The sequence below is a fragment of the Pleuronectes platessa genome, chromosome 5 (genome assembly GCF_947347685.1).
Source record: "Pleuronectes platessa chromosome 5, fPlePla1.1, whole genome shotgun sequence".
In the NCBI taxonomy this organism is placed as follows: Eukaryota; Metazoa; Chordata; class Actinopteri; order Pleuronectiformes; family Pleuronectidae; genus Pleuronectes; species Pleuronectes platessa.
The window spans coordinates 6,506,767-6,533,228 of record NC_070630.1 but is presented as its reverse complement, the minus strand read 5'-3'; the positions used below and the strand labels follow the sequence as shown (position 1 = coordinate 6,533,228).

General features: G+C 46.6%; 1 protein-coding gene across 1 annotated transcript; it reads right to left on the bottom strand.

Annotated features, from left to right (window-relative positions):
* On the bottom strand, positions 1-26,299 carry LOC128440465 (roundabout homolog 2). Its single transcript, XM_053423193.1, has 6 exons — positions 25,258-26,299; positions 8,952-9,278; positions 8,906-8,910; positions 8,695-8,801; positions 362-480; positions 1-110 (listed from the first exon to the last, which is right to left on the bottom strand). Exons 1-6 carry the CDS (start codon positions 25,316-25,318, stop codon positions 1-3), a joined length of 729 nt encoding a protein of 242 aa, XP_053279168.1. The 5' UTR covers positions 25,319-26,299.
* Positions 26,300-26,462: the final 163 nt, after the last annotated feature.

The following is a 26,462-nucleotide window of genomic DNA, read 5'->3' as shown; positions in this document are numbered from 1 at the left end:
CTACAGCTTAACATAAATTAGGCCGGGCCCCTGGGCAGGTAGCTTGAAACCTTGAGGATTGAGGCGGGTGCAGGGCAGGGAGTACCAGGCCGACAGGGACCGGGCCCCAGCTGAGGAAAGGTTTCATGAGATCAGGATGGTCCCCTCGTACCCAGAGCAGTCACTCCAACTCCTCGGAGGTTGAAAGTGAATTTACATGGCAGTGGTGAACCCTGGGTAATGTGATTAAATCCTGGCAACACACTGAGCAATGATTAACTTATTCTCTCCTCTCTCTTTGCCCTTCCATGCTGCCTCTTGCATTTCTGTCAGGCAATCAATAAGCTATTATAGCTCCAAACAGTGGGGTAAATTAACTTACAGGCTCCACCTGCAGAGTCGGCACTCTCCCCTAATCCCATTGGCAGGGAAAAACGAGGCTGGACGCAAAGGCCAGGACCCAAGATCATCTGCTTCCACACCACGACTATCGGCATGATGCTGGCATAGAAAGCAAAACAGCTTAAAATGGTGCAAGTGATACACTGCAAGACTCTGGAGAAGTGGTGAGGTTGAAAGTAATACTGCAGTACGGGTAGATACAAGAATAACACACTGACAAAATAAGTTTTGCAAACCAGCATTAGTGCTTTAGCCTTGGTTATCTTCAGGGATGTGAAGAACTATGGGGAAAAGACTAGTTATGTCCCTGCCAGTCAATGAAGGGTCTTTCTATCCCATCCATCAGATAGTAAAAATTGGCTAAAAGGAGCCGAGGCACCACTGATAGATGAGAATCTGATACTAGTGCGAGGCGGAGAAAGAGAGAGGGGTCTGGAAAGGGAGAATAGAAATGTCACCCCGGAGCCTAACAGCAGCACTATGGTCATACAATACCGGGTCCCCACTGAGTCAGATGTCAGATATTTCAAACTTACCCACAGCAACACTGACTACTGTTTGAATTTTCAATGGATCCTCTCCACTTTTCTCCTTTTACACATGACGTCCCCCCTGTCTGCCTTTTATCCCACTCTCTGCAGTATATGGTTACATGGGGATCCCTTTGTGTCCTTGCCACACCCTGTTCAGAAAGGTCAAGCCGGCACAAAGAAGAGGTGAGGGTGTATCTGTTCTATTCACCGCTCGCTCAAGCACCCCTTCTCCTCGTGGTCCTAATTAGACTATTGTATGTGTTTACATACACTTCAAGGAGGATGATTATGTTCGCTGGCTGAGCCCGAGGTGCGTAAACTACATTTTCCAAGTTAATGGGACCAGACGGATACTTCAACAATTCCTCGCTGATCTGACCTGCACGCGTTCAATGACGTGCGGTGTCAGCTTGTGGCTTTTTTTTGTTCCTCCATTTCTTTTTACGTCCTTCGTCATTAGTACTGTGGTAATGAAGTCAAACCCTTTATTTGTAACGTGAGACCAAGTATGCCGAGTGTCCAGGGTTTAGAAATGAACTGTGGGCATTACAGAAAGGTCATGATAACAACAGAGCTTGCATAAGAACGACACGCCGATAATGAGCATCAGCTCTCACTCATACCACTGCTATTTTAGAACCCACTTGTGTATCCTTGACACGACAAGGAGAAAGCAATTTTCTCCCAATTGTTGCATTGATGATCAGATTAGCTTCCCCGGCAACCAAGGGCAATTAGATGACAATTGGATGCCATCATGTTTCCCCTGTTTGCCTTTGTCATTGACTGACGGCAGGGCTGCGACTATCCACCGTCAACAGCAAATAGATTGCATTTCATTTGTAGTCAGATAGCAGAAGGCAGATCATTATCAGTGTTTGGGTCTAGTGCTTACCTCGCCGGCTCTTCCTGTCTGTCACGCTCCAGGGCAAAGAACATGCTACAAGTCTGATAACATTTCAGACTTCTATTTCTTTTCCTGCTTCTTCTCCCATTCTCTTCTTCTTTCTCTGCCTCAACCTTTGTCTCTCTATCAATATCACAGGAGGCAGAGTGAGAGTGGGTGGAAAGTAGAAGGAGAAACAGAGAGAAAGGGAACATACATCAGATGAAGGCTGATACAGCACCACAGACTCTTTCTCGTGTTATCGCTACACTGAATCTGAAGAGGAACAACCTGCAAGCAAACCCTTGCTACCCACCGCCTCAGCGAACCCAACAAATCTACAATTTAACAGATAAATAAACGATGTGAGCCGTATACTCATATCAAAGATGCTGCAGTTCATTGTCAATGTCACCTAAACATCCAAGTGAAACCCATCAGTATTTTGGGGGCGAATCTGTCGAGTATGTGTCTGACATTTCACTGCTCTTGTTCATTGCCTGTGCTGAACTTTTCCTGGAGTTCACAGCCGGGTGTCTACCGTTGGTTGAGAGTTAGAGGGTACGTGATAAAGTATCAATTGGTGGTGAATTGGCGGCCTGTCTGCTGGAAGTAAACAGTGAAGACGAGGAGGGGGGACTGTCCGGCCGTCACAAGGTCTGTGCACGCTCACCTTAAGATGAGAGTGTGCCCCTTGTGCACATTTTTCTAACTTTGCCAAAATGTTGGCTGAAAATCGCTGATGTTCCAGTCTCCAAACCCCTTAATCCTCCTTAACTCCATCGTCTCGGATCGAGGAGCATGATAGAAGGTTTCAAGTAAAGGCTTAACCCAGGTTTAATAACCAGAGCATGTCCGCAGAGCAGAACGCCTCGTCATATGACCAGACACCAGAATGCCGGCGTGTACGCACACACTGCCCTCGCAGACACGCAAACACACACACATGCGCGCAGCCTCTCCAGCCACGGGCGAGGCTCCAGACCAAGAGGAGATTACACCTCCCAACAAGAGTAATACCCAGGTCCCGGCAGAAGAAGTGGAGATTAGAGTCAGCAGCATCCATTCATCTGGTTCTCACCAGCACTGACACACAGCTTACCACCAAGAGCATTTATCACACATGGATCAGGGCCAGACACACACCTCCAACAAATATGGAAAGAAATTGATAAAGGCTGCACATAAACAGGAACTAACTGCACACTGAGAGATGCACACGCACAGGGACAACATGGGCGGTTTTTAAGAGGAGAGGAAGTGAGGGTACTCGGCTATCAGTCGTCCACCAGAGTGGTCGTAGAGGACTGGAACTCAAGAGCTCACGTACTGTATCTTATCTACTCTAGACAACCACTTCATAATGTTAATATCATACTTCACTATCCCGGGACCCAGCGCCCATCCCTCCCATGTGTGTGCTGCACCGTAGCCAGGGCCAAGGATTACACAGAGATGAATAAGCAGTCGCTGTGGTGACGGTGGGGGGGGAGAGAAAAGCTCTGACGCACATGTTTTGGGTGGGTGGGGGGGACACCCAGAAAGCAGGCTGAGCGGTGGCACTACTTCTTTCAAAGACGCTCCCGAGATATCTGGGAAATGTCATAGCCTGTAAATGGACGGGCTCCAAAAAAAAAACTCAGCAGAAAACAGAAGAAAGTGCTCAAAGTGGATCCATAAGTCAGCTTCCCCCTGCCTTGTTAACAGAGACATTTCCTACATGAATGCACAGAGCTCAGATCTGAGCGGGGGGGAAAAACAAGTCAGTGTGAAACAGCTGTGTTTAGCACATCTAATGCATTTCAGCCTCCTATTTTTATACACAGAGAGAGAGAGGGCGAGATCAAAGAGGCAAATATGTATCACACTACAGAGACTCACTCCACTGTCACCGACTGAAAGGTATTTTAAGTTGCCTTTAAAAAGAAAAGTACCTTATTTACCCAAGGTCTGTTTATTGTTTTATGGTGCAATTTCCCCTCCACAGTAAATTCCACTGGTGATAAACTGATAACACAAACGATAACGATTCAGAGTGGAAATTACATGAAAGTAAATATTCTAACGGTTCCGAGCTTTATCGTCATTTGTTCTTTTGTTGAAAAAACGTTCCAAGTGTACTTCAGGAGGGGATTGTCTCTTCTCTTTCTTGGCCCAGTGGGCTGTCAGAGACGGGGGAGCCTGGAGTGACGGATGGGACTTTGGGCAGGCTCTTCTTTACCCACGTCTTTACACCTGCCCCTTTAGCTCAGGTGCAGACACCTTCACACAACTCTCTGCTCAGACATTGTTCACCGGACCAGTTTACACATGTTGACAGATTGATGGAATCAAACCACAGACACAAACACAGGAAGTCCTGCATCGCCCGTTCTACCTACAGTCGAATACAAATCGAACCGGTCATGCTACTTTCTCTCCCTCTGCAGGATGTGTGTTCTCTTCAGGCGTGGTGCCAGTGTTTGCTGTAAAACAGCTCAAAGCTTATTCCCTCGCTGAGCATTTTCACCGCCTGGCCTCTCATCTAGCCAGCAGTATTAGTTTTGGTGGGGGAGGGGGGGGGATGTGTGGGCGAGGTCACGCTTGTGTTTGTAAAAAAAAAAAAAAAACATGTTCAGAAAATCCTGAATTTGCCGTGACACTTGACAGATTCTTACATGACTGAAAGAGACGTGGGCGCCCTCCTTCCCCTTCACTCCAGGCTGCCGCCACAGCAGGAGTGACAAGTGCATTTAAGGCGAGTTATGTCGGCCGAGATATAAGCCAAGTTCGTGTCTGATGTTATGTTTAATGAATGAAGTCAAAGTTTGAAAGTACGCGTCCACCACATTAACAAGCAGATCGTGCCATCAGGGTCGCCACACGCGTCGATCTTGCAGCGTATCGGAGAAACTCTTCACTCCAGATGACATTTAAGTATTGACCAGCAGCAAATAGACGCTTTTGGTTTAATTACATGTATTGCATTGATTTATGGAAATACCCTGAAGTGGTAAATATGCTAGGTTGAGCAGAGCACACGCAGAGTGCATGTTAAAAACTGTTTTCCACATATATGGATTGCTAGAAGACGGGTCGACGTGCATGTGCTGAACATATTTTCTCGGCAGAGGTTTCACATAGTCTAGCGAACAGTTATGTGCTGATGGGGACTGTAATTAGACAGAAGCCAGTTGTTTCCCATGTACTGTAATTTCAAGATTAACGGCATTGGACTAAAATAGCCTCGACCAGCAGCACACACCCAACGACTATTCAGAAAAAGATCAACTAAAACCAAGACATAATTCATCAAATACTCTGGGATTTGTTTTAAAGCCAACAGCATGCATGTAAACCTTGTTACACTCTGTTACAACAGACTTTTCTCTTATTCACACACTCACACACCCACACACGCACACCACTGGCCCTTGAGATTGTGGATAGGGGTCTGCATTCCAACATAAAACAAATTAGAGCGGAGGCCAAAAAGCCTCTGTGGTGTGGAGCCCACGTCTCGGCTGCATGTTGACTCTTGAGGCAGACCCTGGCTGTGCCGTTTTCACCAATTTGCTCGAAACCTCCCTGAGACAAATAACTGCCACAGCGCAGGAACACACTCGGCCTCTGGTCTCCTGGCAGCTTGCCAGCGCTCTAACTCCTGATCCTGCCTTGCTTTAGCTGTCCTGTATTTTCTTGTTTTTAATCAGCCGCTCATTCTTTGGTGTTTCTATGCCTTACATCACTTCCTCTTACTTCCACTCATTGTCTCAATTTATGTCGGAAACTTCTAATTATTGGCCAAAGTGAGAAAAGAGGTTAAATGCCGTCTACACAACACTCAAAAATAAATAGATGGACAGATCGGTGCTTCACCGTATTGTCACTCTTGTAGTAGTTGAACGAAAAATAAATAGAAGTCGGAAAAGCCTGGTACCGGGGCAGGGCTTGTTCTTGTAGATAGCAGCAGAGAATAATGAAGAGTCGGGAGGAGAGACGGGTGAGTGCAGGGAAGAAGGAAATGTGAGATAGAGTAAACTCAGATGGTTTGTGTCAAGAGGAGGGGGGGTTCATTTTGGGAGGAGTTGAGCTGCAGAGGACACCATTAAAGACCGCAAGTCTTTGAGAGCCAACAGATGTAGCACAAGGGATTTCCTGCGAGCGAGACAGGCGGACCCCGGATCAGTGGGAGGTGGCGCTGGAGGTGGTGCCATTGGAGTGGCGCATGCCAGCCAACTGTCCTCCGCTCGGCAGATGACCCTTAGGAATGGCCCCAAATCTGTCAGAATGAACCCTGCCTGCTTCGACACATCCGACGCCCCCCCGACCTTCCCCCCACTAATCAGAGTCAGTGGAGCCAGCTGGCTGCTCATGCTGACAGAGATTTCACGGAAGCATCGTGATCAATGAGAGTCACATATAAACTCGGTTGAACAGTGATATAAGCGCCGGGCCAGATTCGAGTCAACGTCTCTTTGCTTCTGTTGTTACTGGCTGTAAAAAAAAAAGTAAACCCTTCCTCTGGAGAGCAGAGTCTGCATGTGTATACAAGGCCTGCAGCCAGCGCAGTGTGGTCAGCACGGTGCAGTCGGCCAGGCCACTAGACAGCAGGCCCTGAGGTTATCGCCTTCCTCGAGTGGAGCAGTGTGCCGTCCATTACCTCACTTTACTATCTCCGCGTCCAGGAGAAGGGAAACAAGCTATTCATAGAGCCTCTCGGGGCCTCATGCAGAGCAATGGATAAAACTCCTCTGACCTATCACAGAGAATACCGCAAACATACTGTATTGTACAATGAATGCTAAATAAGAGTTGGCACGTTTATGAGAACAGCATCCAAAGTTTTTATGGATTTAAAATGTGCAATGCATTATTTTTTTATTCAATCTTGAGAGCTTTTAAAAGTTTTAACACATTTTAAATGGTTTCCTATTAAAGTCAGAGAATTCATAGAAAATTGTTTTAAAGAGAATATAGGTCAATGTGGCCCTTAGTTCCTTATCAATGGTCTTTTTGCACAAAAGTTTGTTATTTGAAGAGAAAAAGAAAACATGAACAAAAGAATAATCCCAGCCTCAGCTCATTTTAAAACACAAGGCAAACATGATTCATGGTAAGTGCATTAGCTTAGGCTTTGGGTTAAGAGGCTGAGATATAGAGATTGTGGGCTGCACTGTACAAGTGGTTAATGATAAACCAAACAAACTGGGTTAGCGCTCCTAGCCTGGCAAAACAGGACTTGTTGAAACTTGGATTATGCTAACAATCACTGGTGAGCCAGGGAAACTGTCGAAGCCAGGCTTTTAGATTAGCGTTTCCAAAAAGCTGTGTTTTTAGCTTTTAAAAGCGAATACGTGAGCGGTGAGAGCTTGACAAAGTAAACACAATTAAAACCGCGACTTCCCGCTTTGGCGTCTCATTGGAAATCAAAAGCTTGTAACGGTGCCCTCAACTCACTCTGACACCGAGTTAAACACACTGTCGACAATGTTCAGCACAGAACAGTATTGGCATGACGAGCATCTTTAATGACATCAAGGAGTCCAGAGAACTTTCTCAAGTACCCTCATGAGTCAGATTCATGGCGAGCCGTTTCTTCACTCAGAAATCTCAGCGTTTCTGGGGTTTTCTTTTTTTTCCTTTTCTTTTTCTTCTATAGGCCTCTTTTTCTCCGGCAGGGTTCCGTCCCGGTTGCTCCGACAACATAATTATACGTAGTTAAGCATGAGTTGCAGAGACGGGAGTGCGAGACACCAACTGAGCGCGGAGGAGAGAGAGGGCTGGAGCACAGTGGCTTGTCATTATGGGTCTGTTTGAACCTTATACAGAATAAGCAGCCCAAACTTGAGACTGGGCCAACGGCGCTGTGTACTCTGGTCCTCACATGTCCTGCCAAGTGTCTTGTTTTTCTTTCTTGAAAAATCCACCTAGCTAAACACAATATTTCTTCTCTTATTTGACCACCGCTCTGCACCTCTCTTTTCATTTCTTCCACTCATCTCCTCTGTATGTATCATCTGAATGGACGCTTCTCTGCTCAGTTCAAAAGCAAAGCTCATAAAATACACCATACGAATCCCAGTTTATGATCAGGAGGCCTCTGATCTGCATGAAGCTTCACACTTTACATTTCACTGAGCTGAAATATGGCCAACACACATTTGCACAAGAACAGTCTCATCTGTGCGCTCCAGCTTAAATTCAAAATACACAGCAGGAAGTCATGTTCGATCTGACTAACACCTCATACCAAAGACCATTACACTCAATACACCAGCAGCCCATGCAACACCCAGTCATGTCATTCGGTTACACGCACACACACACTAATACACACACACACACCGTTGTTTCTTTCCCCATCTTGATTAGATTACAGTGAGCGGCTTGGTGACAGCCTCTGGGCATGCTGGAGGAGCGGTTGATATCGGAGCTTTTCCTCCTCAGCCGCCGCTCTCAGCCAGTCAAGAGAGCAAAGAGAGATAATATATCTGAAGAGCTGACCTCACCAGTGAAAGCCGCCCCTTAAAGAATCATGGGAACAGATTTGTCAACACTGGTCACCACTTACAAAAAGAGAATGACCATTATTTACTCTTCCTACATTATATCCCTTTGGATGCCAATTACTCTCCTGGCTAATATGTCTCAGAACCTGCATGTCGAGCCCCAGGAATGTTTTAGTCCACTTCACATCAAAGCTGGCCCGGCATTGCACGAGAGCTGATGATAAACAAATTCCTTACGATCTCTTAACTGAAATGATGACTTAAACAAGGACTAAACCCAAATGCAATAACCTCATTTCTTTCCACAAAACAACTTTTATTTATAGCTACCTCTCTGACAAAAAGTAGAAGCCGAGCCAAAACATAAAGGGCTTTGTTCTCATTGTGGCTCCTGACCACCTACCAAGGGCCCTTTAGAGGAGCACTCACCCTGGAATGATCAGGCCACTTCTCCCCCAAGGCTCTGCAGGCTTGCAGAACCCGCTGGGGCAAACACATCCTGCCCATCTCCTGAGAGATTATCCAACTCAATGAACACATTGACTACAGAAACTGTGGAAGAAACTGGAGCCTGCTATTCAGCCGCATCTAAACCCAAACTCTAAAATTCACACCCACGCTAGAGGCCAAGGGAGAAACAGAAAAACATGCTGCACTTACTGGCTACTTCCAGTGAGGCGTTGTGGCTCACGGCCTCTCCCAGGTAGTTGCGGGCAACACAGACGTAGGAGCCTTCGTCCGGTTTGCTCCGTCGCCCGTGGACGATGCGTAAGAAGAAGAGGGAGCCGCTGGGCAGCAGCATGCGCTGAGAACGGGGGTTGTCCCTGTCCGTCTCCACTCGCTCTCCATCCTTGTACCACTCCACTGTCGGGGTTGGACGACCCTCTGCCTTACAGTTGAGGGTGGCGGGCTCCCCTTTGGAAACTATCAGGTCAGAGGGGTGCTCCACAATCTTGGGTGCGGTGTCCTCTTGGCGCAGACGAGATCCTGAGGAGAAAATGACAAAGATGAAGGTTAACAACTGGAATCATTTGTACAGTTTTAATCGATTTGAATGGGAATCATTATTCCACTGTTTCAATCAGATACAGGCCACAGAGCCCAAGTTGTCTTGCTCAAGAGGAAAGTTTGAAATAAAACAATAGCGATGTAATTAGCAACTGATGGTGGACATCTTTTAAATACCTCACATTAACCATTCTACCAGATGGGGACTAGAGTTGTGTTGCAGCTGGTTATTGAGCCTCCATTCACTTCTGCCCATATTTATGTCCATGTTCATAAATTATTAACCCTTATGTCATGTTATACTATCATGTCTTTTTATGTTTTCAATCAACTCTGGAGAATCAATATGGAGCCTGTTAGGATGACTCATGCACTATTTAGACACGAGCGTACTGATACACGGGTATGTGTAGAAAATACTATTTGAAAGTAGTGGAACATAGTCTTTTAGGCACAATAACAGGTAATGCTGATAAGTAGTAAAGTAGTGAGGACAGTCGAAATAAACTACCAATCTGTGTGTGGAGTCACCCTTTAATTACAGAAACAGCTCCTTCAGTAAAGCTGAGCACTGCTGCAGCTACGCGACTCTGTCATTGTTCACTTCAAAGAGCAAAACAGAGCAGAAAAGAAGGCAACAGTAAACAGGAGCATGACGCACCTTAAAGGTAAAAGGAAATTAAGAGATGAAAGATATGATATAGGTGCAGTGAATAGCCTAGCAGTAAAAAAAAAAAAAAAAGGAGCAGCAACAAGATTGCATTGTTGAAGGAAGACAGCAGCCAGCAGCAGTAGCAAGGGGGTGAATACCCCTGTGCTATCTCGGGTCATTATTATTGCTCTCTGACTAGTCAGCTGTGGCTATCAAACCTGCTTTACATGCAAATTAGCTTCCTGTTGTTAATTCCTGGAGGGTGGGACTCGGTTGTGAATGCATTGTGTGCCTTTACACACAATAGAGAGAGAGAGGGAGAATGAGGTATGTGTGTGTGTGTGAGAGAGAGAGAGAGAAAGAGAGAGAGAGAGAGAGAGAGAGAGAGAGAGAGAGAGAGAGAGAGAGAGAGAATGAATTATTTCCTCCTTGCCGTATCTGAGCAAGCGAGCTCATTCAGCTCCAATTAAAGAGAGTCGGGTCTAATTGGAGGCAGAGGCCTGCAATTAATTTACCCAGCATTCAGTGAACTTGCACCGCCGCCTCATTTCTGTGCCCTCCGCCCATCCTCTATTCCCCCAGAAAGCTGGTGCTGAGGAGGCAGCTTCCTGTGGTCACCACGTATTTCAGGTCAAGTCAGCATAATTAGTGACAGCTCGGTGGAGAGATTAATAACCTCAACACACATGTGTAGAGTGGTCAGTGGAATATAATTAATCTAGCTGCCCAATCAAGGACATCATGATTGTGGGTCATTCGCAGTTTAAGATGAGCAAAGGCTTTGCAGCATTTTTGGAAATGACTTATAAGAAATGAGTTTGTTTTGACTCTGGGCAACATCTATACAAGTTGTTCTCACACAAATCTCACACAAACACTGGGCGGTCCCTTGAGACTAAATGCAGGCTCCTTCTTGGGAATGTCTCATGCTGTATATGTATTTTCAAAATCTATTGGTCACAAATATCAGTGGTTGTTTATGGCTGCAGTGACAGCAATAGCAAACTAAAAGGGCGCTGGGATCGTGCGTACGTCTGCCAAGGCTAACGCCCTATCTCGCCACGTTAAAGAAAATGAAAAAAAAGAAAACATCTCCCAGATCTGCACGTTTATCCGGATCAGTTCCAAATTGAATGGGTTCTCTCTGGGGTCATGCCCCACCCCTCCACAAAACCTGATGGGAATCAGTTCAGTAGTTTTTGCGTAATCCTGTTAACCAACAAACACACAGACATGAAAACCTCCTTGATGGAGGCAATGAGCTAAGAAGCAGCCATAAAAAATTTTTATTTCTACACATAACAGTCGGGTTTTCATAATTAAGCGGCTAAATTACAAATAAGATAAAGTCTCGGTGAGAAATCCTTGTAATTATGAAAGTGTGTTTGTCCTCCGTGTCATTTTATAGATAATCTGTTGGAATGAAAAAACATATCTGTGGAGATTAAAGCATTTCTGAGAGAAACAGACGGGAGAGAGAGAGCGCGAGCGGCAGATCAAGCCTTTAGCGCAAATTAATAAGTCTGAAATCTGAGTCTGAATAAAGTTTATTAAAAAATACATACGGGCTATTGGAGTTGTCTGAAGCACAACTGGGCTTCATTAATTAACTCCCATTAGTAATCTGCAGTTTTCAGCCTACTGACAGCGTATTGGTCCGGCAGGAGCTGATCTCACACTGCTCACTTTGCACAAGGCCATTACCACCACACTGCACCAATACCACCAGCCAACCTCCACCAGGAAAGGCAGACTAATATGTTTTATTAAAGAGGACTTTGAAGAGCTGCACCGCTATCTGCCCATTGCCTTCCTGATGCAGAGAGAGTTCCTCTCTAATTTGAAATGGTCTGAAGTTTGGGGTTTTATGGGGGGGGGGAGCCATTAACTATTTAGATGTGGGCCCACGCTGAGGGGAGCTGTGCAGCAGGCGGTGCAGTGTTTGATCAGTGGCTGCTCCCTGTACACGATTACATGGAATCCGCATGATCAAGACGCAGACTGATGTAAAGAAACAGTATTGTGTTACAGCTGGTAGATGCATATTCAGCAGTTCATCCGAGGTGTAACAATAGACGCTGTGTGTCCGACTCCCTGCGAGTGTGTTTTGGGCAGTGGGTCTGCGAGTATCACTTACATAATGCTATTATACTTCCTTTGTCCCTGATTGAATTCATTGTGTGTCTAGCGTGTTTGTGTGTGTGTGTGTGTGTGTGTGTGTGCTCTGCCACGCTGATCCCATCTGACACCGCGAGTGACCCTACTTACTTCAGCCCCATTACCTCTCGCCAGGGGAAAAAGACACAGGCGGTGTAAGGGATTATTCTGTCAGTCAGTCAATCAGTCCCACGTCCCCCCCCCCCCGCTACAGGTGCACGCCATTAAACGAGCTAACTCCGCTCCGTCGCTAACACGAAGCGCCCAAAGACCAAATCTGAGGCCGACACCAGCGAGGAGCAGAGTGCAGCCTCGGCTTCAGAGCCCGGCTGTTCAGCATCTCTGTCTCGCTTCGCTTTGAGTCGTCTAACGTGCCCTTCATTTCAAAGCGCTGCTCTTCCTTCTCCTCCGCCGCTTTCAACCACCCTCTCGCCTGTTTTCTATCCCCCTCTTTCCCTCCCCCCACCCCCCTTTCTTTGCTTCCAGACAGAGAATGTGAGATGAGCTAATGCAATACACAGCCTCACCAAAGGGAAGCTGGGACTTCTACTGCAAGGATTGGAATCGATTGGTGCCTGAGGCAAGATTCTGCTCTTCTCCCTTAACCCTCACAGTTGCCGCAGCGCTGTGTGTTTCTTTTTTTTCAATGTTTAATCACTCACACACACACACATACACACACAAGCATGCACGCACACATATACACACAAAGTTAAACTATGCTTGAGGGAGCTTTTGCTCGCTGAGGAGGTAATTAAAAAAACCTACAATTCCCTGTGACTTTTCTCTCACTGCTAAAACCAATCTCAGTAATGAACAACAAACCGCGAGGGCCAGACAGCAAGAACAAGCTCAGTGAATTGAGAAGCCTCATACCCCCCCCCCCCCCCCCCCCCCATACAGCCATCACAAGGGTCCAGACCCAGACATTGACCCATGTACCCACACTCTCTGTGTGCACCGCACGATTCAGGAAGACCTCTGGGGTATTTGCCCATTCTGCAAACCAGACTCCACTCCCCCCCCCCCCCCCCCCTATTCACTGATAGACAAGGCATTATCGTGCGATTTGCAATGGTGCTCCAGAAGCCAAGGTCAATCTGCTGGCCTTTAGAACACTGGGCATACATCGTATATTAACATTATGACTACCGGCTTCATATCGATTCATCTGTGTCTTAGGGCTAAACTTGAATTTCACCCTCTGCAACATGAGTTGTGAATCTATATTCCAGGAGATGAGCCCCCCCGTCAAACTGATCTCCAATCGACTCATCATGCAAATACTGTATATCATAATAAAACCAGATCCACATAGGAAGACACTCTGGATATATCAACACTATTTCTATTACTGGAACGTCACTGTTGTGTGTAATTATAATAAAGCCTCTGCACCTTAGCAGAAGCAGAATTTCATTGAGAACATTTATATGAATAGTTAAGATGTTATCTGCAAGAAAATGCAATACCGTCGACGAGTCTTTGTGGTGCTACAAAGCTCGTAGCAGCACGGAGGCTCAGAGGCAGCGATCGATCCAACTACTCCGACTGAAGGCACAGAAGAGGAACCTGGAACTCCAACCTTGAGTGTGAGCAGCCTCAGGACAAGGAACAGCCAGACAGGGTCAGTGCTGTCAGGGCCGGGGTCACTCCTCAAACACAGCATGTTCGCCCTCTGCAATTAGGAGCTCATGTACCCCCACAGGCAACATCGTGTGCACGGCATCTTTATTACTAATCACCGGGCTTGAGTTTGTCTGTGTATGAAGGACAGACCTAAAAAGATGGAGAGGAGGAGGGGGGGGCAGAGAGGCAGGCAAAACAAACAATCACCTCGCTGCAGTAATGACTCCAGGTTCAGTGACTTTACGAGTAAATGCGCCTCTGTCTCTCACAACTTTTTTCCGTCTTGGCAGAGTGTGAAGGAGAGGAAGGGAGCCAAGCACCTGCCCTTCACCCTCGGAGTAATCACAGGGGAGAGGGACGGCGGGGCTGTTCGGAGATGTTGTCAGTGTGGTCCTCTGATGCAGGGAGACGGGATAATGTGTCCACTTCAGCCAATGATAAAAGGGACATCGTTTAGACCGATTCTCGCCATCTAACATATGATCCCAGACTAGGATTGCTTGTCAATGCATGAGCGATATACCGGTGACGTTTAATTTCCCCCAGACGGATATTTCAAGGTCGCAGGATATCATGAAGACAGATGTTGAAATTGAGAGACGTTGCAGGAGGCCAGATCATCACACCCCGTATCAGTTGACCAGCTGAGCAATGGCGCAGATATAGAATATGGATCAGTGATAAGGGAGGCTAAGCACAGAAGGGCACTCCCTCTCTACAGCCCCATTAATCTGTGATTAGGGGTCTTAAGAGGGATTTATGGCAGAGATAAGAGCAGAGGGCGTGTCCCTCGGGGGGGGAAGGCAAGCACAGTCCGCAGCCACGCCTGCCCGGGACAGGGCCGGCCGATTAATGAGAGCCGAAAGAAAAGGCACCCTTTTCTGTGGAGCTGGAGAAGATAACAGAGAGCGAGGGCAGAGATAAGAGGTGGAAACCAGGGGAGGGACGGAAACCGAGAGAAAAGCCGAGGCACTGTGCTCCTGCTGATCAGATGACATTAACGGGAAAGTGAAACCGAATCTTTTACCGTTTCAAAATCAGGATCCCAACCCTGGAATGCGTCACATGAATGACTTTGCGGTTTTGCATCAGATCAGACCTGTTTTAATGTTACACAAGGCTATCACTTACTCTCCTAAGAGGCAGGATTAGAGCCCTGTGTGTGAGGGTGTATGGGAGGGGGGGGAGCCAGAGGTGGGGGGGCGGAGGGGGATGATAGATATCTTCATGGCGTCTCTCTTTCCTCAACTCTTTGTCTCCGTTTACCAAACAGAACGGGGTAAGGTTACATCACTTATACTTGAGCAGCCCTTGAGACCGCATATCAGGTTTCCAAAGAAATAGGACCACTGTCCAAATTTGTGATTATTTTTCTCCATTAAAGTAAACCTCTAACTCGCTGCCTGCAAGTTTACACACATCACAGCAACCCAGCGCTACACTATTTGATGTTGATGTGTATTTGTTGTTATAGAAACAGTTTCTACAGAGGGTTACGACACTGCTATTGATGTTTGAGTGATATATGGCCTCTGCAGACATAATGAAACCATGACACTAGGCTCCTTTGTTGTTATTAAGGTTAAGACGTTGGGCAAAGATAAGGAAGTAATGTGATAAAAGATAACACGGCTGCCGACTGTGGTGTCCCTGCCAAGCTCTCCTCATAATGTTCCGAAAATATATTTTATATCAAGCAGGAATCATAATGGTTCAAAGTAGGGCAGATGATTTCTTAACTTCCACATAAACGAATAAACTTTATGAGCTTTATTATCCCTGTTTGCCCTGGTGCTCATTTGTCACCTGCAATTAAGAGGTGAGAAATGCATTGATGATATCATAAACAGGTGACTCTCCGTCCCATGCTCAGGGCCACAGTTCATCACGAGCTCCGGGGCTCTGGCATTATCAGGATCGCTCATCAGGACCTGAGCAGAGGTTTAAAGTCCTGGAGCACCAGCCCCAGCTCCTGGCTGTGTCAGCTGGGAAACACATCCCTTGCTCTCCCCTGGCAATGCAGCCCAGGCTGGGAGTGAGACAGCGCAGCACAGTGCTCCTCTGGGAGGCTGGGGCCCATCCTGCTCTGGGGCCCCCCATCTGGAGCTAAGACAATAGCAGCAGTATTTCCACTTCGGCTTCAGGCTTTTTTCCCAAACAGGCCTGACACATTTGGAAGAGACACCAGCCTTGACTGGGTGTATGATAAAGGAGTGTTGATGCTCGTGAAACACCTCATAAGTCAACTGAAGACAAGAAGGAGATCTTTGTTTCCTCAGTCTTCAAAAACCCCTGAACAGGAACTATCAAGCTACACTCCCACAATGTAAATATCCATAGTAATTTGAGATATACTCTCAGTCACAATGTGGAATGACTGCGGAAATACATAAATAAGGGAATCATTCTATACAATAAGGATTTTTCATCAGGAACCCAGGGGACACAATTGTGGATGAGCTGTAGCTCCTCCACGATGCCGTGCTACTCCAGCGAGTGTCATTAGACAAAAGTAAAAGCTGTCAAACTCAGCAGAAGGCCACAAGGGCAGAATTCATTCCTGCAGGATAAATTCAGCTCCTATGCTTTTTTTTTTATTCACTGACACAGGGAGGAAATCTGCAGTGGAAAAGACTGGAACGCTTGTTAGGAAGCTGCCCATCAAATTGGCTCTGGAGACCCGGCAGATGGACCGAACAGAGCAGTATGGCTGCAACCAGAGAGTCAGTCTGTTGTGTGTGTGTGCCAGTCCGTCCAGTATCTATCCATATCCATACAGTGTGACTTCCATCAGACTCGCAAACACCTTCGAGCTGACCCTGAGTATTCAGTGCGAGGACCTGCGAGGAGAAATCCCTCACATGCTTCTCCTGAAAGAACTCCAACGCCAGTATCGAGGAGGCCATTGATTCAGCAGAGCAGAGAAGCAGGGAAAAGAGCTGTAATTAAAATGGAGCCCAGATGCTTTGCTCAGCTCCTCTAACAGGAGGCTTCTGCATGCGTCGAAAAGAAGCACGGCGGAGCACGAGTGGGCAATTACTCATATTTTTTGTTTTCTAACATTGCCAGTTTTTAATGAGGTTTGACCGGTGCAATCTCCATGATACATCAAAGCAGCTCGCGACAGCAGCATCGGAGAAGCGGGGGTAATTGAATAGGCTGGCGCATTTATTTCCCAACAGGGGACGGCAAGAGTTTCACTGCTGACTTGTTCCAAGACGCGCAATCCTCAGGAGATTAATAAATTGTATTTCAGAAAAAGCAATTTGTTCAGTATTTTGAAAAACAAATACATGGTTGAAAGGGGGAAGAGAGGAAGAGACGGTTGCGACTCTGTTTCAAAGACTTTATGACGCAATTATTGCACCGCCAGCACAGTAGGGCTAATGTAAATAAGGCTTAATTTAATTCCAAATCTGCTGTCTGCTCAGTTTCGTGTCCAAAACAATAAGGTGCTGTAGTCCGCTCCTCCCAAGGTCACTGGGAGAACTGGAGGCAGCTTCTCTCCTCCCCGGTCATGAGGGGACTGTGAGAGGTGACACGGTGCAGAGGGAGGGCCGGGGGGGGGGGGAGCGGGCCGCCGGGCGGTGAGGAGGAAGGAGCAGCACACTCAGCTGGCACGGCCCAGCCACACGGAGTATGACATTTGGGCTCGGTGCCAAGAGAAAAGAAACAGCTCTGATGAGATGCCAAAGTGAATTGGGGCAGGCGCGGCCAAAAAGCACCTAATGCTTTTTAAATGTTATTTACTTGATGGCAGCGGCTGATACTGGTGTTCAGTTTCAGTCCCCGAGAGCAGAGCTGATGACCTTAACCGCTTGTGTGGACTATTCTAAATGTTCAGCCAAACGCATTCTAGAGCCAATCTCAGACAGCTGGGCGTTGAAAGGAAATTTCAGTTACAGCATTCAGCCGGTGGGTACAAGCGGTTATGCCCGGGCACAGAAACTTGGCACAATTCTTTCCGGTGCCCTTTAGGTTAAAAGGGTAAGCACGGAGCACATAGCAGCAGAGTGTAAATGTGTGCAAGTTTGCCTGTGTGCATGCATATATGTAAGAATGGTTCATGCGCTGTAGCTGCGGATACAAGGTATTATTAAAGTGAGACGTGGCTCCCACAGGCGAAGCGTAGGTTAAGACTCAGCGGAGCCAGTTTCTCATGTGGCAGGAACCCAGAGACACCAGCACGGGCCTGCTGAGTGGGGCATGGCCCGCGTCCAGCCAAATGGAACACAAATTGCCCCAAAATGTTCAGAACCTGGCCTGGAAAAAGGAAAGCGGGATATGAGGCATGCCACGTGATGCACAGTAAATATTTGGTCAAAATTAATGAAGGGGCAAAGTCTGCCAAGAGGCCTTTTTCTAGACGTCCACAGAGGGGAGACTGTGCCCAGTCTGGCATTAAAAAGAAATTTCCTTCTGCAGACAACTGCTCAGTGGCCTGTCTGCTTTCCAGCAACCACTTACCACGTCCTCTCTTCAAATCACATAACAACTGTGCAGGTACAGAGTGGAGCTAGTTTCTTTTCATGCTATAACGGAAAATGACTTGACCGTACGTCAGTTTTCTGTGTTTGACGGCAAAACACAATTTGTTAAACATTTGAATAAAATGTCGACGAAAGCCTGTTGGAGCTGGATAGACAGGGGGAGGGGGAGGAGAGTCAGATCTGTGCAGGACAGCTGTGATGACAAATGCAAGAGGGGAGAGACCCCTCCCTCCAACAGCCTGTCAAACACCCACACTGAGCAATTCATTGATTCCACTCAAATTCTTCATTTAAAGATGTATCAACAGTGAGGCAGCCATTGAAGAGGCAGATATCACAGACAACACCTTATAGAGTTTGCATTGCAACCGTTATGCTTTATTAACTTCTCCCTAAAACTGCGTTATCCCACAAAAACAACAAATAGGATATGACAGCTGCTGGAGGTCTAAATCAAAACTGACACATTTCTACCACGCAAAGATAAAAAAGCAAATAGAAAAGAAACGAGGCATTAACGCAGCTCAATCAAATCCACGGGGTAAAGAAAAGATATTTTTGGCTTCTGCTACTTGGAAAGAGGAACCCAAACACACTTGAAGATGTTGAAAGGACGGCCGTCATTATCATCACAGCGCCGAGGTGAGGTGGAGACAACAGTGAATAGTATGCTCTGATTAGAGGCCATAATGAGATGGGATAAACACTGGCTGTCAGGGCTGAATGCCAGAAAGAATCACAGCCGTCAAGTAGGACGACATTTAACACGGAGCACCTTCACACATTCTGCAACAGTGTCTTCATAAGCCCAACAAATTTGAGATTACTCAAGTGCATGGATGGAAATGGAGGTGAGGCTCTAAACCTAAAGACTCTATTATTAGTCTGAGCTATGCAGCTTCCGATTTGGGCCTGAGGACAGACACGCACGCAAATTCAAAAGCAATTTTGTGCTTAAAGCCTGAAGAACCTGTCCCTCACCCGGTAACAATTGTTATTCAATTAGGGCTTTCATTGCACAAGCAAAGCAAGGGGACGTGGGAGGGAGAGAGGGAAGTGAGTGAATGAGAGGGAGGACTGCACAGTGGAGGGAGACTGAAAGGTGACGGGGAGAACTGATAAACAGCTCGGCAAGTCGCTCAAAATGGACACAAGTCGAGTTTAAAAGCTTTTCAAAGGGTGAAAATCCAGAAGCTTTCAGTCTGAGGCGCAAGCATCATTCCTGCTCAAAGGGCTCAATGGTGTTTGTGTGGAAAGTGAAACCAATGCACATTATCCACAACAAATACATTGAGAAACTGTTTGGGATTATTTTGTTCTTTTCGAAAAGGTGACTTCTTGATTCAACAACAATGTCACAAACACTTCCAGGAAGCAGGAACAGCTCATAGCAGATCGGGATTGGAGTTAATCTCCCAGTTCACCCAGTTATTTGAATTTGTCCTCACCATGGTAACCTCTGAATGGTGGGAGCGCCTCTAAAAGCAGTCCTATAATAGTGAATTTCAAGGTCACCTTCCCATTAATTATGTTTTCCAGCGCTTCCTCTTAAATGGAGCGAGCCCCTCCTGGTTTTATCGCTGTCTTTTGTGTGACAGAATTAGCCCCCCCGGAGCCTGTGCATAAAACTGCTGATGCAGCTCTTTTGAACACAACTCTCTAAGTGCATCATTTCCACTGTGAGGATTAAATATATGTTTAAATTAAAAAAATTTAGATAAACAGTAAATTTTGATGGAAGGGGGGGGGGGGAGCTTGTCACCAGAGCAAATCTTAACTACAACAGCAGAGCTGAGAGGGGGAGGAACCGAAGACATTAATCAACTAATTAGCAGTCTCTCTTTTAACTGCTAATTTAATCTATTCCTCTCAGCCTCTTTAATACTATTTCCCCCTGTCAGTTATAACCAAAGACAGGTTTAGCATTTCAAAAGTGTACCCCGGCCTTGCAATGAGGGGGTAATAGAATGATAGAATGGTCACAGAGAGCCTGGGAGGAGGCCTGAGCTCTGGGAGGGAGAAAGAAAAGAAGGGTACTGGGGGAAAGAGTGTCCTCAATGCCATCGCTCAGTCTTCCCCAGTGGTGGAAATGAAAGGGAGGGCGGGCTGAGCCTTTTTAAGATGCACAGCGTGGAGAGCACCCCACGGTAGCATCGCTTCACCACCACAGCAAACGCCAGGCCCCCCCGAGCCTTCTGGGAGTTCCTGAGCAGGCAGAATTTAGACGCGCGAGGGAGGCTTGCTCGTACCGAACCCTCAATGCCACACAGAAGCCTTTCATTTACGCAGCACTTCTGAAAATCCACCTCACCTCTCCCTCAGATGTCCACCTTTAAAAGACACACAAAAAAAAAAACCAACACCAGGATCCCCTTGCCTCACACTTTTTCCACCGCTATCGCCCTCATCAGCACATTCTGGGCCACGAGGGAACAGTAAGAACATGCAAGGCGAGCGCAGAGAGCCGGATCAAGAGAACTCCCAGAGCTGATGTATCACGGTGTGTTTTAACTGCTCCGTCCTCCACCTTCATCCCACACACCTCCCCCCCCCCCACTCCCTCTCCACACCCATGGGGTAGCCTTTGTGTGTAGCCGCCCACCCCCCTCCACCACCCTCCTCACACACCCTCAGTCCCCAGTGAAGCTTTTCGGTTCCCCTCCTCCATGCCTCACAATCGCCCTGTTAAGGCGACACAATGTGGCCCCCCCGTCCCCACAGGCCCCTGCTTTATTCAAGAAAGGCTTTGCGCTGACCAGTCACAAAAAAAAAAGGCACATCTTAAAAAATTTGGGCCAAAACAAAACAAAAAAAATGAGGGGGATGGGTAAAAGGATGAAGAGATTCCTTAAGCCCCCTTTCACCACCACCCCCACCCCCCCCACCCACCCACACACACACACACACACACACACCCCTCCTCTCTGTTTTTCCTTCCCACTCACATCTATATTAGTGGAGTCATGGGGGAAACTAATCCACGGGCGAGGGCTAGATTGGAGTAAACATGCATATGCCGGTGTCGAATCAAATGTGGATTAGCATTATGTAATTTGCTCGTGTATCGCCGAGTCTGCGACACACACGCTTTTATGCATTTTTCATAGCAGGAGGCAAAGCGGTGGGAATTCTAAGCGTGTCACTCGGGAGCCGAGACGGAAACCAGACTGCACCTTTCATCCGGTGAGGACACGTCATTTATCACTTCCTGCACCAAGTGGCAATAGGGAATGTTTGTCCTCCACGTCAAGTTCAGAACAAGATGCATTAACTATATATATATACTGACTGACCCGTGAGTGTAGCACAGCCTATATCCCGGGCCCCGCCTGCTGCCTCGTCCTATCAGACATCTCCCGCTATGGATAACAAGTTGTGTTGCAGGAGAATTCTCGGTGCAGGACGCCTTTGCTCTGTCTCACGCTACACTTTTAGATCTGAGACTGACACACAACTTCATGGATAGAGTCAACAACCTCAGTTCTCACACGGCTCGTTTCGGAGGAATTTAAAAACACACAGAGAGGTTGACGAGAGGCCCACTGGGACGGAGTCACAGTTTCCTGACACGATCTCGGTCCTCCTCGCTGACGTGCTTATCAGCCAGACTGCAGCCACGGCAAATTACAAAAACCATTGACGTCGGATGGATCTGTTAATTAATCCAATTAACCAGTGCTTTTAGGTGGTTAATTGAAGAGCAGTGTGGGGAAGGCAGATCATTAGGAGTCACCGCCTAATTTATCTGCCCTCCGACAAACTGCTTTGAAATGTTTATCTAGTCACTCATTAATGACTTAGCCGCGGTTTCTCAGGAACAGGAAGAGGACGCGGGGCTGCCCCCCCCCCCCCCCCCCCCCCCCCCCCCCCCAACGCCCGCCCCCCCCACATTCCTCCATGCGGTTTCACTAAGCCAAAATCTTGCTAATCCTGGATCTTAGGGTGTGAAACCCTGCTTGATTTGGATTAGGAGCAGATTAATGTGCATTAGCAGAAGTTATAGAGATACTGACACTTGTCATCTCGCATAGGTGTGAGATTTCTCCACCTCAGGTAAAGAGGTGAACAGCAGTGCTCTCACCCAACATCCATAAGGAAGGTTAAACCCTCAAAAACAACATGATTTGGGCCCTATCTGGAAAAAATTTAGCTATTTTTCAAGACGCTGATATAAAAATAAATAAGTGGGAAGGTGAGAGAGATGGCGGAGGGAAGAGGTCGGCTCTAATGAGTGTGCTTTCAGGGCCATGTGAGAGGTAACAGGGAGGAGACAGGAGACAGAGACGGGTCTCACCTGTGCTCTCTGGTCATTAATTGGCTCGGCAGCCTTCTGTGTCTTGTCACAGCCTCGTGATGTAGGAGGCGGGGGGGGGGGGCTCTGCAATTTATCAGCACTTACGAGTCAATTTGTCAAGACCTCAACGGCTCGGTGCTGCTGGAGCTTATTACCCACACACCCTCCTCCCTCCCTCCGTCCATACTTTCATCAGCCCTGTTACACACTCACTGCTGAGCTCGGATATAATCATCCAAAGAGGAAAGAATGCAGATGTTATTCAGCTATAATCTGATATATAATGTTCTTATAAGTAAACCTGAGGGGGAGAAGTGTAGCCAACTCTTGCATTCATCGGAATCGAACCTCTGAGGAGCGATAACCATTTGGTGTGGAGCAGCAGGACAGATCACCTGATAGCACAGTGAGACGTGATGTATGGAGGTATCAATTTACCGCCTTCAGACGGAGCAAGGCAGCAATAAGCACGTCACCGCAAGTTGGACAAGGGGGGCAAAGGTCCTCCAATCTCTCTCTCTGTATTTCACACATTGAAGTGGTGTATAAATACTTTACTGCAGCCACGCCAGCAATCTGGAAACAATCTTGATGGGATCCGCGGAGATGTTACGAAACACCATAGAGTGTTTTCTTTAGAGATAAGATACCATCTCTACACTAGAATGAAGTTGTTATCCCTTCAATTACCAGCAAATATGAATTATTTTCCTCGCGAGCTGCACATAATCCAATTTTCCCCACACTAGTGTCTAATCCACGACCAATCCTGTGGAGCATTTGAAGTCTAGTCCATCTCTGGTAACGGGCTCTATTCTCACGCCTCTCCCCAGACAACATCCCCACAGCCGGGCGTAATTGGAAACCCCGGTGTCCGACTGTCTCTCCCACAGGACGGGACCATTACCGGCTCAGCTCGAGCTCAGGATCCCGGCTGGAGGTGGAGCAGCCGCCACCTAGTCCTCGACTCTCACCTCTGACCCGACTTCCTGTTTAGGTGCTGCAGTGTTTCCTCAAACTGAGGTTGTCACAGGCTTTCCCCCCCCGTTTCATCTCTGTGCCCGTCCACACTAACAAAGAGCCAATTCAGGAAGCACACGAGGAAGTGACATTTATGATGAAGATCTTAAAACAAAGATTGACACAGAAGAACAACCTCATATAGTGGTTTTAAATGTCTTACAGAATGCACTTTTAAAAATAGAGTCATTTCATTTGAGACATGATTTAAGGTCTCTGACTTTCACACGGAAAAAACTTCACTTGTAGGGACATCTGGGATTTGACTTTGGACAGGTAAGTCATTACGGCTTTTCAGGTCTAAACTTGAAGACAAATTACACTGGAAAGCTACTTAGGCAATTAAATAGGTGTGCTGGATACGTGTTAAACAGCAGTGGACGGGCCTGGGTGTATCTGCTTTTAATCATTTCTTAAATGTTTTATTATCTAGTTAGTTCGTCTTAGTTCACACAACAATAAAAGTTCACTCATTATCTACTCACCACTGTGAGGAAGTGGAGGAAGTTTCAAATTCCCCTTTTTCTGTGGTTTTTTTCACGTTTTAAACAATTGGTCCCCAGTTACTTTGTAATTGTATTGGATTTGGCTCCAACACTGTTTACCCCTGAAACTCCAAAAGTGTGTTGTGGACTCAAACACTTCACCCACCCCTCGGTCGGCACACAGTGGTGAGTAGATGATAAGTGAATTTAAATTTTTGGGGTGAACTGTCCCTTTAAACTAGCTGTTTCTCTTTGTGTAAAACAGCATTCTGGGCTGTGCACTTGTAAAAGTGTGGCAGACACTTCCTCATAACTCAGAGGCAACTGACCTGGAAAACCCTGAAAACCCTCTCATGGTCCAGGGGCTCTATGAAGACACCCATGTGATGCGATGCTTGAGGAGTTATAATGTGAAGGATAATAAGGAACAATACAGACGGCGTCACATGACTTAGACAAGTGAAACCAGGCTGATGTTGCTCCACATGAGGTTTGGAAGTGGCACAACTGTGAGTTAAAACACTAAAATAAAAAGAAATGTATTAAAACCTGCCTTGTTTCATATGCAGCTGATTTCCATTTTAAAGACAATAAAAGGAAATGTTGCACTCAGCTATAATATCATCCATGGGCAGAATGGTGGCGTGCATGGAAACCTGGTCTCCGTTGGGGTTTGTGCTGTCGGTTTGACCGATGATAGCTGCTGCCTCCACTGATCCCACATGGCTTCAGCACTCCATGTGTGACTTTGTGTGTGCTCAGCTCTTAAAACTTAGACAACTCCTCTGAGTTTGACTTTCTTGGTCCAGAGGGAAAATATCACAGTTGTGTGTCAAAAAATGTTTGCCTTCACCATGAGATGAGCCTCATGTTTTTATCAGAGCGAGGCCTCAAACAAAACTCTGTGTTTAACAAAAAGTCCACTGTGGAAAGATGTGTTTTCTAATGGGTGGGAAAGTTTGTGTTCATATGCCCTGAAGTGACCATTTTTCACTGGGAAGACATATTCCTGTCATGGAGTTTAAACTTCAATAAATTATATTAAATAAAACTGCTTTGCTCAGCATTTATGTGAATAACTAACATCTTTGGCTTTGCAAATTATAAAACTTGGGAATTGGGATTTTTAGTTTTTATCCTCTTCTCTTTCTGTTTCATAGGTCAACTTGTAAAACTCAAATAAAAGCCCATAAAGAAACCAGATTATTGGTAATAATGTTTATGAACTTACCTGAGCACACATGGAGAATTCCTAACAGAAATGCAAATCCAATAAAAGTTGGAGACATCATTCAACGCCTCTCTTATGGGAAATATCCTAGTGTAATCCAAATTATTCAAAAAGCAGCTTAGCCATCCACTCCTTCATGTCAAACTGGAAAACTAAATCTCAGAGTCCACAGTTTGAACATTTAACATTTGCTTCGTTGGTCACAGAAAATAAAAGCAAATGATCAGAGCAGTTAATTACGAGCTGGCTTCTTGTTTCAGATGAGAAGAAAAAAATAAGAATGAGCTCGAACAGTTCCAGGGATATCAGCACATGTTCTGTTTCAGCCGGAGTGAATAGTTCGAAACCATGGATGACCAGAAACAGCTCTATCCTGTCTTTGGATTCATCCCGTTACTGCCAAAGCGCTCAGTGACCAGCCAGACGATCCCATTCAAATCATTTAGTTCCTTTGTGCGCAGGAGAGAAAAAAGGATGAACAATAAATCCAGCGCAAACTCAAAGTTCGCTCGAAACTCGGGGAGAAGACGCAGAAGTCCACGCGTAAAAAAGAAAAGGCTCCGTCCCCGCAGTCACATTATCTCCGTCCAGGTCTGAATCTGTCACTCGAGATCGGAAACTTTGCGAGTTCGCCCCGCGTCCTCCCTCATCCAGCAGATCCGCGCGCGAGATCACTGCAACTTTTCCATCACTTTCCGCCCCCGGTTTCAGCTCCAACCGATCCCCAGCGCGCGTCGCAGACCCCCGGACCTCAGGCGAGAGGGGGCAGACACGGATTCATACCCACAGCATTTCATTCAAGGGAAAAGAGGAATACCTCGACAATTGGTATGCGCCTCTCTACCCCCTCCATAGACCCGACAATGTTTCCCTGAGAAGAGATTTAACCTCTTCGCGCCCGGATCCCAGTGAGCAGCGCAGTTACGCAGCGCGCACCGGCACAGTCTGCTGGCTTTTCTTTAACTATGTCCAAGAATAAAAGAAAACCTTAGAAAAAGCGATTGACTTGATTCATCCTCTGCAGACTGAAACCAACTGTAACCGCCACATTCCACTGATATTCCCGAAAGGGGGTTTGACAGAAAGCGTTTGGTTATTATCCAGCCACAATGCTTCTAACATACTTTATGGTTTGTTGTGTCTCCTTTGGTTTCATACTCCATTAATGTCTCAGTATTATAAGCTACTTCGGCTATTACCTACTA